At 45.1% G+C, this 14,079-nt stretch overlaps 1 protein-coding gene across 1 annotated transcript in view; it reads left to right on the top strand.

Moving 5' to 3' along the window:
- The window catches only part of BFSP1 (beaded filament structural protein 1, filensin), a 20,389-nt gene extending 8,758 nt beyond the window's left edge, over positions 1-11,631 (top strand). The window contains exons 3-8 of the mRNA XM_009578266.1: positions 2,144-2,239; positions 3,092-3,184; positions 3,830-3,937; positions 6,637-6,857; positions 8,254-8,339; positions 10,294-11,631. Of these exons, the coding sequence (XP_009576561.1) occupies positions 2,144-2,239; positions 3,092-3,184; positions 3,830-3,937; positions 6,637-6,857; positions 8,254-8,339; positions 10,294-11,240 (1,551 nt within the window). The 3' untranslated portion in view covers positions 11,241-11,631. The remainder of the gene's footprint in view (positions 1-2,143; positions 2,240-3,091; positions 3,185-3,829; positions 3,938-6,636; positions 6,858-8,253; positions 8,340-10,293) is intronic.
- The last annotated feature ends 2,448 nt before the right edge of the window (positions 11,632-14,079 follow it).

The raw sequence follows: 14,079 nt of genomic DNA, 5'->3' as shown, positions 1-14,079 counted from the left end.
GCGGCGGGGATTCCTGATGACTGGCTCCGAATGTACTGGTCTGGATGTGTCTGAATCAGCCACTGTCTCACAAAGCAGAGAGTCTGCTGGAGAGGTCTCTGGCTGGGAGGCTCAGCAGCATAATGAGACAGCTAACATCTACACATTTTTGGAATAGCGCGTCCTCTGCACGTGCAAAAAGAAAAATCCCCTTCTACCAGTCATATGCTGCACCCATAGATTTCAGTCTTTTATTTGCAACCCGTGATCCACTCACTGAGATGTTTACAGCTGGTAATGGCACGTAGGTAATTTTAAAGGGACACCTTTAAATCCTCCTTTTTTTTTTTTTTTTTTTTTTTTTTTTAAAATCTCCTGCTCTTAGAAGCAACATCTCATATTTTGGCAAGATGTCCTACAGCTCAGTAGAGATCTTTCAGCTGTAAAGCAACAGAGTCAGGATTTATATCCACCATTTTTCAGTCAAATGAACTATGTGGTTGTGTCCAGTTAGGTCTTCCGTGAAGTACACCAAAGTTTTCTGAGAAATAACAATTGTAGCGTCTTTGAGATTATGATGAGTGATACTGGTGGTGACATTCAGATTTCTTGTTCTTTTGTTACCTATGGCACTGAGGTGCCACATATATATACATATACACGAGAATCAAAAAGTTATAAAATATCTGGAACTAAATGAGTAGTTGAAATACTGCTATAGCAGGAGGGAAACCAGAGCATGGAACACCCCAAATCCTATCAAATGCAACGCTCAACCAATTTGTCAAAAAAAAAAAAAAAAAAAAAAAAAAAAATACATTTTTCCCCCTTCGCACATGTTCTCACTGCTGAAAACAGGTACTTGTAAGCTCATAACCATTTCCCTTAGCAAACCGGAAGTGTGAGTGAACTAGTTGAAACTCCTGTCTTACATTTTTTAGAGATTTCATTCTCAGTTGAGTGTTACTCTGAATTAAACGATTATGTTGTGATTTCCTGACAAAGACACTGAAACTGCAGAGCGTTTGTTGTTGCCTTCGGTGGGCACAGGGTGCCACTCAGCATCTGGAGATTGAACCTGTAAGCAGGTCTATATTTCAACAGTTTTTAACACCTGAAAGGTTAGTTGTGTCTTTTATAAATATTGCTTAATTTCTGACAGCAGTTTAACCAGACTCCCAATCCAAAAAGAGATGAATGAGGAGGAGGAAGGACATGCTGGTCTGTGGCATGGGCCAGGGGTAGGGACTGTGTCTTCTAACAGGAGGTCTACGACACATCCAACAGCATCATCAGGTGATAGGAGATACTTCTTGACACAGTTCAGTGGTGGAACGCCTTACTTGTTTTATGAATATAAAATTGTTCTATATTTATGGGCTCGTATTAAACAACATAAGATGGGAAAAATCTGTATTAGACCTTTGGGCAGAAATGGAGATTTCACTGGATTTTAATACCAGTGCCACTCATACCTGTGTACTTTGAGATCATGATCGCTAGTCATGCACCTTGTCCTCTGAATTAATTGGACGTTACGAACTTTCTTCCTCACAAACCCCAATATTAGAAACTTCTGCAGCAAACTGACTTTTTCTGGACTTGGTCATCTGTCATTTTTATTTGCAGAAATGGCTCTAAACCTGACAAACATTTGTGGTGTTTGAGAACACACCAAAAGGAGTGAAAATACTTTGGATCATCCTGAGGTTTTTTATAAGGGATTCTTTACTGGGAATAGTAAAAAGGTGTCAGAATACCACAGGTCCCGTCATAAATCAATGCCTTAGTCTGTTGATGTCATCTGTTTAAGATTCATGCACCGTTGCAAGCTTTTAGTGTCAAAGACTGGTATTTCATAGTGTCTATTACTTGGCTCCCAGCATTCATAAAGCATATGGTAAACATATTTTGACAGTGCCAGTGCCAAACTGTATCGTAAGTTATATTTGTGCTGAAAAGCAACACATACAATAGGAGAACACGATGAATAAGGTGCCTATTGTTTGTTGGTTTCATAATACTTTTGTTTCTCCCAGTAGGCTTTAATTCCCCACGCAGCCTGCTACGCATGTAGAATGACTCACATTATGGCTAAGTGGCTGCTGTGTTTTTGGCACTCCAGCTATACATACTGACTGTACCATGTGTCTCTGCATTGCAGGAAGCTGATGAAGCACTGTTGTGCAACCTGGAGCTGCAGATTGAGTCCCAGTTCCTGCAGGATGACATTAATGCCACAAAGGACAGATACAAGAAGGTAACAGGCTGAATTTGCCATCTTCTTTAGATCTTCGCTCTAGAGACGTGTGTGAAGCTTTACCCTTCTCCATGATCTCTTCCAGTGGCAAATTAAAGCAAATCCTGTTTGTGTTTTGGCGGGTAAATATAGCACTACATATTTTCAATGGGCACAACAGGTGCAGTGTGGGGGTCAAGCCCAACAGTCGGATGGCTGCAAGCATCTGAATTGCCTCCCTCGGGGTCCAATGTCTACACCTGTAGCAATGTCTTGAATTTGTTGGCCTGTTACCATGATTCAACCCCACGTGCTGGTCAAGCTGTCTTCTATTTCATGCTAAGAAGCTATTACTTTCATCAGAGGGGGATTCCCAATTTTCTGGGCCAGAGCATTCCAGTTAATCAGCAGAAATAAGCCTGTGGCTGTATGATTAAGCTGCAGCCGACTAACGCATGCAGATCCCTTCTCCTTCCTGGGAGAACTGTGAGGCTCGGTATCAGACCACTTCCCATCTTTGCTGCTTTTGAAAGAAGAGACTCACTTTTTGGACCACATGCAAAGGTATTTGTCGTCCTCATTTTGAAAATCTCCCATGAAATCAGAAATCACGGAATCTTAAATTAAGACTTTGAACTATATTGTCACTTAGCCAAATGCCTGTAATGTACCTTCAGCATGATGAAACTGTTAGCACACATGCACTCAAAATCGGGTCTAAAACCACGTTCCAAAACCAAGTCTGAACATGGGCTGGACTTTTATATGCTGAAAGAAGTAAATATCTAGGAATAAGCCCCAGAAGTGGAGCACATTAAAGGGCACACCTTGCTATGGCATTTTCTGATGAAAATGTTTTTTACTTCACCACAGAACCTTATGGAAATCCAGACCTACGTCAATGTTTTGCAGCAGATCATCCAGACAACCCCTCGCGTGTCCCCTATAACCACTGGCATATGTGAGGTAAGTATTGTGTCGGTAAATACATGCTGCTCTAAGTAAGAAAGAGTCAATTTTTATTCCTAAAGCATGGTCCTCTAACTCCTACTCCAAGGTTAGACGAAAACTGCAACAACTGTAAGTACTGAATATGAGATAAAAAAATAATTGTAGCTTTGGAAATATGTGTTAGTCCCCAAAATGGCTAGTTGAAAGGTAGTTAAAGTAGTTGTGCTTCCTATCTGAGGAGGAGCTGGCAGGATATAAAAGTATTTACAGAGAGAGTAAATCTTGTCCTGAAGGGGCAAGATGTGGTGAAAATTTGTAAATCAAATAAACTAGTACGGACTAAATGAAAACTTGGTGATTCCCATCAGTGTGAGTGGCTATGCCAAGAATGTTTATTGGTTGGAAGAAGATACGAACAGCTTCGTCTACAGGGTCTAATTTCAACATAAGCTGTACTTCTACAGTCCTGCCATCTGACATCTTTTATTCTTAAAGCCATGCCACAAGGGTTTGCTTGAGGTTCAATACCCATCTTTTTATTTGTCTTTTGTCATTTTCTATTTGTCTTTACGGTTTATTTCCAGTAGTGGAATTTCTTTTGGCTCTTTTTAAAAGAGCGAAACATACTTTCCTGTACACACGTTGTTTTCTTCCAACCAGGAAAAACTGATAGCGGAGAGGAGGATCCCTGTTCTGCAGAGCCAGCTGGAGGAATACAAGAGCATCCTTTGCCAGCTACAGGCACAGAAATACAAACTGCAGACAGAGGTACTGCCATAACTAGCCATAAACACAACCATGACGCTCATGAACTCTGCTCTTTTTACGGCCACATGGTCTTTAACAGGGTCTGGTGAACTCAGTGGACTTGGAGACTTGGGGATGTGTTTTCCTTTTTTCATCTTCTTCTTCAGCTGTTTCATTCTCATTCTCTTGGTGACCCAAATCATCAGGTTTAGATGGCCAGGGAGGGCTGTAGGTATCATAGCCACAATGAAGCCATCTTTGCTTCTCAGAGTAGCTGGTAGGAGAAGGTTTCCATGTTGTCACTAGATTTCTGTGGGATGGAGTCAGAAGGAGGCTGTGGATGGAAATGTCACATGGGGCTGGTCTCTCTTTTTTCCTTTCTTACTGAGCTCAGGCTGGAAGCTGGCTCTGTGAAAAACGATGGGGGACCTTCAGGGTTCTGCCCAGTCCTTTCCGTCAGTGCCACATCCAATGCTGAGCTTGCTGTGAGGAGGGCTGGACAGACTTGGTAATCAAAACCGAATGTCCTTTGAAATAGGTGTCAAGCTACTTTTGGCATCCTGTGTTCATCCCTGTCACTAGTAAGCACTACCTCAACACCTCTCCTGTGCTTAGACACTACCAGCACCAAAACCACCTGCTTTTTGCCAATTCCTGATTTGCAGAAAATGACTGGCCAAGACTTTCACTCATTGCTCCTGCCCATCTCCCAGCCAAACTTGCTGTAAATCAACCTTTCTCCTCTAGCCAGGGTCTCCAAGCAAGCGTGCAGTGCAGGGACAAGGGTGGCAGGAGATGGAGGAGCAGCTAAAGGCTACAGTGAATAGAAACCAGTCCTGTATAATTGCCAATGGCGGGTCTACCTACACGCAGTTGAATGTTTCTTAGCAGATGGGGTGGAGAATGACCACCTTCTGCCCCCCAAATACAGCTTTCTTTGTGCCTCGAGTTGGCCATCCGGGGTGGGGGGAGTGATACACTGGCATAAAACACCTTTTGGTGGGATTTTGGACTCCTCTGGACAGTCAGAGCAGCAGCTCTTAACTTCCTGAGCATAACTTCTCTCACTAGGGCACTTGGGGACAGTACTACCCTCAGGTCTTTTCCTTGGTCTCTTTCTTCTGTCTGATGCTCTGGTGGAAAGGACACATGTGCTCCATCTTTCTTCTGTCTGATGCTCTGGTGGAAAAGGACACGTGCTCCGGGAAGAGCAAGAATCAATATAGTGATAAGTGAGATAATGAATCAATATAGAAAAAAGGGGAGAAAATCAGCTTTCTGCTAGCGGATGGAGAGAGGCACTCTTTGGGGAATTAATTGTGCTGCTTTCAAAATCAAATCTTCCTGTTCCATTTAGAAGGAGTTTATTAATTCATTCCTTCTCATGTCTTGGATTAAAAGATTGAAATAACTTTATGAGTGGAGGTCGATAACATGGTTGCTTGTGACGGTGAAGGCTGAAGCTGATGACTGAGGTGTCCTCAAACTCCTTTGCTTTCCTGTTTCTGGACCTGATAACCATGTCGCAGAGAGGTTATCGACCCCACTCGTGAGCACTAGACATTAAAGGGGTCTGTGGAACCTGTTGGTCCACTGGTACACTGCAATATAACCAAACTAATACCAAGGGACTTAGGTCCTAAATTTAGGCTCTTAAAAGGTTTTTGAAAATCTTGCCTGTGACATATAGAAATAAATCAATTACTAAAGAATCCATTAGCTTTTTGTGAGTGCATCTCTTTAAAAGCTGTTTGAAAAGGGAAAAAAAAATCCCATGTGATAAAATAACTATAATGAATAGCCAAAAATAGCAGAAGAAAGTGAGAGCAGAGTTACGCTGCCAAATATCCCACGTGTAACTCCTGCCCCTTGTTTTTGCAAGGAACTTATTGCCACCTCCTGGTTGATGCGCACTCCAATGACTGGTTTAGATTGCATATTAGGAAAAATTTCTTCACCGCAAGTGTTGTCAACCACTGGAACGGGCTGCCCAGGGAAGTGGTTGAGTCACCATCCCTGGAAGTATTTAAAAGACGTGTAGATGTGGTGCTTAGGGACATGGTTTAGTGGTGGACTTGGCAGTTCTAGGTTAATGGTTGGACTCGATGATCTTAAAGGTCTTTTCCAACCTAAGCGATTCTATGATTCTATGATTCTATGACTGGCATTGAGGTCTTACTGCACAGCGGTTATTTTTATTGCTAAAGTAAAAAAGCTGAGGAATTGAACTCAAAAGGGAAGCTTTTTATTTAAAAAAAGACCCTTCCTTAACCTTCAGTGCTTGGTCTGCAGATCACAGAGAAGGAGGAGCAGGTTTTGCCCAGGAACATCTTCCCAGTTAAGCGCTTTTGTTCTCCTCGTAAGACACTGCGTGCTCTGCCGAGGCTGTCCACAGTGAGCTGCGGGTCACGCAGCGAGACATCAGCCAGCCTCGCGTGCATGGGGAAGAAGACATCACACAGCTGTTCCCCTGGTTCACACCAATCCCGCCATGCTTGTTGTGGAACAGAAGCCTTGGGATAGATAAGGGGGTGGGGAGGGGGGGCGGGAGAGTTACTGTTCTTGAATAACTGAACAAATGCAGTGAAACTGCCACTGTGTTTCAGCAGTGCAGCCTCACACAACGTAATAAAACATGTCTTGCCTTTAATTACCCTTGAAATATGGGGATGCTGAATGCTTCAGAGCTGCTGCTTTCACCCATCAATTTTGTTTACCAGACAACCGTGCTGGAGCAAGCGATTAAAAACACCCAGGAGAGTTACGATGATGAAATTCAGCTTTACAATGAGCAGATTGAAAACCTTAGGAAGGGAATAGAGGAGGCTGAGAGAACCTTGGAGAAGTACACGACCGACTGCCGCCAGCTGGTGATCTACCAGCAGTCCCTGGAGAACGAGCTGGAACGGTACAAACGTATCATCGAGAATGAGGAGAGCCGGTAAGGCTGGATTGCTGGACTCTCCCAAAGGGGTCAGTGATCTCTTTTTATCTCCTTTGAAAAATGTATGTTTAAGGGCATTTGATCCACCCAAAGCTATGGCCATTTCACACTTTAACTGGTAGATATCCATGGACAGGAATCTAAATAGATGCAAAATCTGGTCAAGCCTCTGCAAAGGAAAGGGTCAGAGCCATTTTGAGCTTCTCCTTTCCATACAGTCTCCTTTTCATACACTGTCTTGGCATCAGCACACAGAGGTCAGGAGCATACGAAAGCAAATTGAACACCCTCTCCACTGCCCAGGTGTTAGTGAAGCTTGCTGGGGCATTACAGGCAGGTTGTTCCCGCAGGGCTCAGGCAGGGCAAATGTCCTGTAAAGCAAAACACTCTTCACAGCAACCCCATTCTTCAGGCAAGGGGGGGGAAAAGGGTAGAATGTAAGAAATTTGCAGGGATTTGGGTTGCGTTTAAACCTACGGAGGAGCACTGGCTCCCTCTAATGTCAACCATTAGCCTCACATAAGAAAAGGAGCTGGGCTTTCACAGCAGTGCCGGTGCCGCCTGTGCAGGCAGATGCAGCAGGGCCAGACCCCCGAGCGCCCAAAGCGCTGCTCTGGGTCGTGCAGAAGGTGCAGGGGAAGGACATTCACTGATAGTCAATCTCACGTGTGGGGAACAGGTATTTCATCAATTTTCAGCGTCTCGTTTTGGACACTGCGTTCTGGTTAGGAGTATCTGATCAGGGTAATTCTCAGTGCCAAAAATCAAAATGTGCATCTCTTGCGTATCTACACAGGGTGTATATCCTCCCTACAGGCCAAAATATTCTCTCAAATTCTAGTAGAGCAGACTGGAAGGGCCACAGATAGAGTAACTGGTTTGCATATAGACCAGCCTCTCAGTTTTAATTTTTAACCCTTAATACCACTGACTCCTCAAATATTTTCCAAGGAAGACTGCTCAGTTTTCTTCTTGCCCTTCTGAAGTCAGGCATATGCAGGTAACATTGTAACGGCTACCAAATTTCATATTTTACCGGCCAGCATGTGCAGCTGTTGCTGACCTCTGGTAGGCGTGGACTGACTGTTTGGCCATCCAAAATCTTCCCATCCTTTCAAAGTGCTGTGCTGAATTACAGACCTGTTGCTATGGGTTTTAATTAGTGGTGTAGTTTACCTAATGGAGCATCCCATGTCAACAGCCTAACTCCTGCGAAGGTGCTGTGGCTGTGTTGATTTTCCCCAGACAAGAAACAGGCTCCCGTCATTCTCTCTGACTCCTCGCCACAGAGGAATAAGTTTCTTTAACCTCCATGCTTCATTTTGTGCAATTTCACTTGCTCTTGATGGAAATGAGGGAGAGAGATCTGACTGATGCATGTCTTCTCCGGCAGGTTAAACTCTGCTATAGCAGGAACGCCAGTCACACTCTTCACGCAGATCTATAGACCTGTCCAGCCTGAAGTTTCGAGGGGAAGAGGTAAACCTGTGACATGTCTTCCTGTGTCTGTCAAGAGCAGCATCATTGTACTTTAAGCTGTTTTTCCATTTGTCTTCTATATGAACCAGCCGTGACAGCCTGATTCGAGGCTTGCTAAGTAAATGTAACGATTTCAGCGTACCTCAGCTGTCTTTGGGACAAGCTGTCAAAGGCCGAAACAACAAGCAAAAGAGTTTCTTTGCTAATTTCTGCAATTTACTACTTTGGCCAATCAATAGAGCAAAGTCAGAAGGCACCTGGAACTATGGAAAGAGCTGGGGGTTTTGTGCTGACTTCTTGCGAGCCATTGGCCCACACTTTGTGCAAAGAGCATCAGGGCATGTTGAGTGCTGCAGGCGGGCAGAGGACACTTTTTTGGATCTGTTTATATTCCATGGCCTAGTTTGCTCTGAATGGTGTTTCCTCTGTGTTGTATGATTGCTTGTTAGAATTAGGATGCTTGTAAACCTCGTGACAAGGAAAGGGCCAGGACTAAACTAGCGAGGCTGCTTGTAACAAAGAGGGGAGTTGGTTCATAGAAAGGTGCTGTAGGTACTAACACACGGGATGGCTTACTGTAGGTTAACTCCAAGGCTCACTGGGGTTTTACTAGCAACAAACTGCCCTGAGAACGGAGATAAACCGTCAAATGAGGTTTTTCTTTGGTGTGCAGCTGTAATTTTTCTAACTGCTCTGTTTGAACCGTAGCACTTTTATATGAAGTGGGTCCATAATGCATAAGGCCAGATCCTCAGCAGCTGTAAATAACTACTGTCCCGCAAAGTGTTGTTTTATACCCGCTGAGGCTTCGGCCCGTCTCTAACCACACATCCGCTTCCTACCTGCAAGGCGAGCAGGGCATTTTGTGTGCATTACTGTACCTGTGACGTGGCACAAAACAGGTGCTTTGGGGAAAATATATTAATATCTGTCTGACCCTGTGTTCCCCTAATTCCCAGTACCTGCCTCCTCTGCTCTAGCTGTTCATGCCATGGAAATCAGTAGCCTGCCTGTGGTCCTGCTGCTGCTGCTGCTGAGCTGTCATGGGGTCTGTGGCTGCTGACTGCCCAGGAGATCAGAAACACAGCCTGTGGGCAGGGGTTCCCTCTGCGCGGGCCTAGAGCTCAACGTCGGTGTTCGAGTGATGCCAAAATGTTGCTCCTCAGCACCACACCGCTGGCTGGGCGGCTGCTTAGCTCTGTGCCCGCCGGCCGCTCGCTGCTCCCTCCTGACGCACCTTCCTGCATCTGCCCATACCCAAAATTGCTGTGGCGGAAGGTGCCTGGCTCGCTCTTAGCCCCCCCGGGACACAAAGGCGAGGCGTCCCCCTGCTGAGCCTGTCTTCAGGAGCGCTGGAAGAGCTGGTGATGACACTCACCTTTCCCATCGGGCCTGGACCGCTCACCTAGCAACGCTGCATTCAGTGGGAAGGTTTTAAATAGGGCTTTTGGGGTTTTTTTCCCCCTCCCTAAACCCTAGCAGGAGTTGTAAAAGGCAGACAAGCTATTTCCACTTAGTCCTACTGCCAGGCCATGCCTCTAACTTTGGGCACCTGGTTTCAGTCTCTGCCTTAGGAGACGAGGTTTCTTGTCTAGTTAACAGGGCCAAACCCTGCCACGATGCCTGGGAGGAAGATGCTGAGGCGCAGGCAGGCGCTGAATGCTCCTGCTGAGCATTAATGCAGGCCTGATAGGTGAATGTTTTGTGCAGCTGCCTTTCTTACACGCACAGTTGTCTTGTGATGGCAGCGTCGAACTCAGATGCAAAATGGCTAGTTGGCCAAGGGGCCCATGCAAAAGAAGAGGCTGTTCAATGCGCTGACGGAAGCTGTGCTCACATTTGCTGCTGCATTCAGCTCTCCACCTGCGCAGTGAGGGTGAGAGGCAGCTCTAGCATTTGCAGTGACTGTGTTCAGCACTGTTTGTTGTTTGCTTTGTTTTGATTTTTTCCTTAGATATCACCCAGGCCATGCAAGACATTGCCAGTGTAAAGCCCAGACAAAAAGCTCTGACGAAGAAAATTGCCAGGAAAAAGGAGCTGATGTCTAAAGACATAACTGACGGTCTCTCGCCTGAAAGAATGTACGAAAGAGCTGTGGAAGGTTTTGACCAAGATCAGCTGGAGTTTAGGCACGAAGGCTCAGTCACGTGTGAACCTGAGCAGGAAGGATTAGAACTTGATGAAAAAGAAACGGGCCCAGAGGACGTACCTGATGGAGCCCAGATAAGTAAAGCCTTCGATAAATTGTGTAAGATTGTGAAGGAGAAAATAGGAGTCTGCAAGAAACCAGAGCCTAAACCTGATGTCCAGCCCAAAGGGCGTTACGTGCTGGTAACAGGGGAGGAACGCTATGAAGAACCTTGCATCTTGGCCCCCTCCATCCCAGCTGTTGGAGGGATCACAGTTTCCACCAGCAACGGGAAGGTGATGAACGGTGGTTATGTGGAGCCCATACCGGAGCTGCCAGAACCTGCCGAACCATCAGAAAAAGAGAAAGGGGCTATCTGTGAAAGGAGGGAAGAGTTTGAACTCCTAGTTAAACAGAAAGAGGAAGAGAAAGAAGGCATACTTGAATGGGGCAAAAAAACAAGAGGAAAAATCGAGCAAATCACAAAGTATCCGGACATCTCTGAGCCTGAGACAGTTCCTTCCCCTGGTCTGGTAAGCCCAACCGAGCCAGGAGTCCTTCGAGAGACAGAATATGACCGAGAAGATAAGGAGGGCCTTTTGTTCAGGGAAGCAGGCTTGCCTGGCTCCATGAGCTATGAGAAGGTCGAGGTGGTGGAGTCCATCGAGAAGTTTTCAGATGACAGAATTCAGACGTACGAAGAGACAGCGATGATTGTGGAGACGATGATAGAGAAGACAAGCAAGAAGAAACCAGGTGACAAAGGCTCTTAAGTGACACCCCCCCCTTGATAGTCAACTTGTCTGGCATAGTTATTAAATGACTGTTTTTTTTTTTCCTGACCGAATGATACAGTAGTGAGATTTTTGCTGTTTGGTATAGAACAGATTGATGGCAATTCTGTCTGATGTAGGCTCGCCTTCGGTGCGATGACCGTTAGAGCGCTCCAGGGCAACAAATAGGCACATCCTGATTTCCATGATGAGGACAAGTTGAAAATAATTACTATTACAGAGCTGCCTGGCTTTCCACAGTATCCGGGACAAATCTGTGTATTCCTCTACTGCTCCTATAGCTGCCGTACGATTCCCCATCTCTCAGACAGCTGCAAATGTTAACTTGTGACATCTGGTTCGTTTAATAAAAGTTTTGCCTTCTACAGAAGATACCCATTGTGGGTTTGTGTTGCCTTTACCACTGACTGATGGTCCCTACTAGTAAATGTCAACTGACTGGTGTGCAGGAGTTTTTCCAGGGGAAGGGCTGGATACCTGTTAAATAACCTATTCCAAATCTCTCTCATTTACCGTCTTTAAATAGCGATGAGCTTGGCAGCCCTTTCTTTTTGGATCTAAAGACAAACTCTCTGTATTTGAAATATGCTTTTACTGCATATCTTCTTAGAATAAAACTTGAAATTCCACCAAAGTGGGGGATAACCCTTATAAAAGATACTAGAGGCATTATTTGTCCTTCACCACTAAGGTATTTACGAATGCCAACAAGCTTTTGAGCATTCTGCAGCCAACTCAAAAGACCTGTGTGTTTTGGTATTTTCTTGTTAAGTATTTCCTCGGACTGTAGCGTTTTACAGAGTTTAATACTGCCACGTGATCCTGTCACAGCCCAGTCACCCGCAGTCCCATGGAGCTCCACAGGGTTGCTGGAACGAGCAGTGCCTTCCCACGTCCTCTTGCCTGGGGAAGCAAAAAAAAGGCAACACTTCTGCAACAGCCTCTTGCAGCTTCCAGAAATCTTCGACTCAGGAAAAGGAAAAAAAGGAAGGAAAAGAAAAAGGAAATACATTTGTGTATGTGCAAATACTGAGCACTATTTAAAGTGCTGGTGCATCATTTAGGCCTCAGCTTGACTTCAGGCATATATAATTCAGGCAAATAATCCCACTAAAGCAAAGTACATACTGAAGTGCTTTACTAGGCTGGGCTCTACACATTCCTTCTCCCATCCTATCCCAGTTTTCGAAGTTTTCATTGCAGCTTTTGGCACTGTCATGCCTTTTTCTTTCTGGCTGATTACTGCTGTCAGCTGTGAAGGACGGGGCTAAACGCCACTTGAGCTGACGAGCCTGAGCTTCAGGACTACCTTCTTGCGTCACCCAAGAGTTTCCTTCAATATTGTGTGGGTGGTTTTTTTCATTAGCAAGTTCCAATGCATTTGTAGCATCTACTCTGACTATTATGTCTGGTAAAGGGGCGCCTTCTTCTTTGAAACAGGGACAGGTGACCCATGCAGCCACATTTTTATTCAGGATTTTTTGTCGATGCCATTTTATTCAAATGCTGTGGGATTAGATGCCAGACATTTCTTGCTAGGGTGTGTGCTGCTTTTCAGTTTAATTTATTAACACTGTAAATAACTGCAGAGAAGGAATTTATCAGTGCATACACAGGCTGCACTCTGGTGAGCTGGGAGCAACTGCTCAGAATAACTGCTGGTGAAAGCAGGTTTTTGACTACTGCAAGGGAAAGGGAAAAAAACCCAACCTGTAGCAATAGGAAGTCTAATAATGCTGCCACAAACCAGGGCGTAAACAGCTTTAGGCAGAGACAGAACCGCGTATTCCCCCCCAGCCATCTGATTTCACTGCAATACAGCGAGCTTCATGTTCAGAATACAAAAAGCCTTAGTCAACGGCAGAGGCCGCACTTCAGGAGAGCCTGGGTCAGGTGTCCAGTGTGTGAATAGCCACCGCCACCCTTGGCTGTTTTGTGCTGTGGTGTCACCACTCTACACTGCTAGCATATGGTTTGCTGATGCTCGTACACCTTCTTTGGCAGCTGGGCAGTACAAATACCACTCCTAAAGTGGGTTTAATGGCACAGATTACTGAAGAAGTCACGTACTGCATTGCATAGGCAGCAACATGAGGTGCAAGACTTGAACCAAGCTGGTGCTGAGCTGCACCACGGACACCAACATCAGCAGAAGTCAAGGACTGTGAAGAACTACGAGTTCTGACCTGCCTTCCACAATCATGGCAGTTGCCCAGTAAGGCTGCAGATGACAGGCATCTTTCTGTAGATTTGTATGAAAATTATACAGAAAACCACTAGTATTCTATTGGTCATAATGACAATGCTGAAAGGTACAGTAAATCCCATGATTTATGGGCTACCTCTGCTTTAAATGCAGATTCTCGAATGCAAACGCTCAATGAAGTGTTTAAATGCTAATGCTAAGGTGTGACGGTGAAATACTTGATGAGCATCTATTCAGCAGAGCCTGTGACGAGACCTAGGTTACTACAGACACATTCTCGCCTCTGTGGCAATCAGAACTAGATCAGGAGGTCCCCTGCCATCTTCTACAGCTGCAGACACGGTAAGAAATTACAAAACAACACATACCCTGTGCCATGGGAATATGTGTGCTAAAAAGTACCCAAAAGTGTGGGTGGGAAGTCGGGAGGAAGAGGGAAACAGGGTTTTTTTGTCGATCAAAGTGCTCCAAACAGCAGAAGAGAAAAAAAAAAAAAAAAAAAAAAAAATCTGCTGTAGCATTTCCTTGGGGCCAGAACTGCTTATGAAATGCAGTGCAAAAATGTCAACTGTCTCTCCTCCTGAGCTCCCCTTCCCCACTGAGGGCAGCGGT

The sequence above is a fragment of the Fulmarus glacialis genome, unplaced genomic scaffold, assembly GCF_000690835.1.
Source record: "Fulmarus glacialis isolate BGI_N327 unplaced genomic scaffold, ASM69083v1 scaffold7155, whole genome shotgun sequence".
Taxonomy (NCBI): Eukaryota; Metazoa; Chordata; class Aves; order Procellariiformes; family Procellariidae; genus Fulmarus; species Fulmarus glacialis.
Note: the sequence above shows the minus strand (reverse complement) of the source record. Positions and strands in the feature narration are given on the sequence as shown.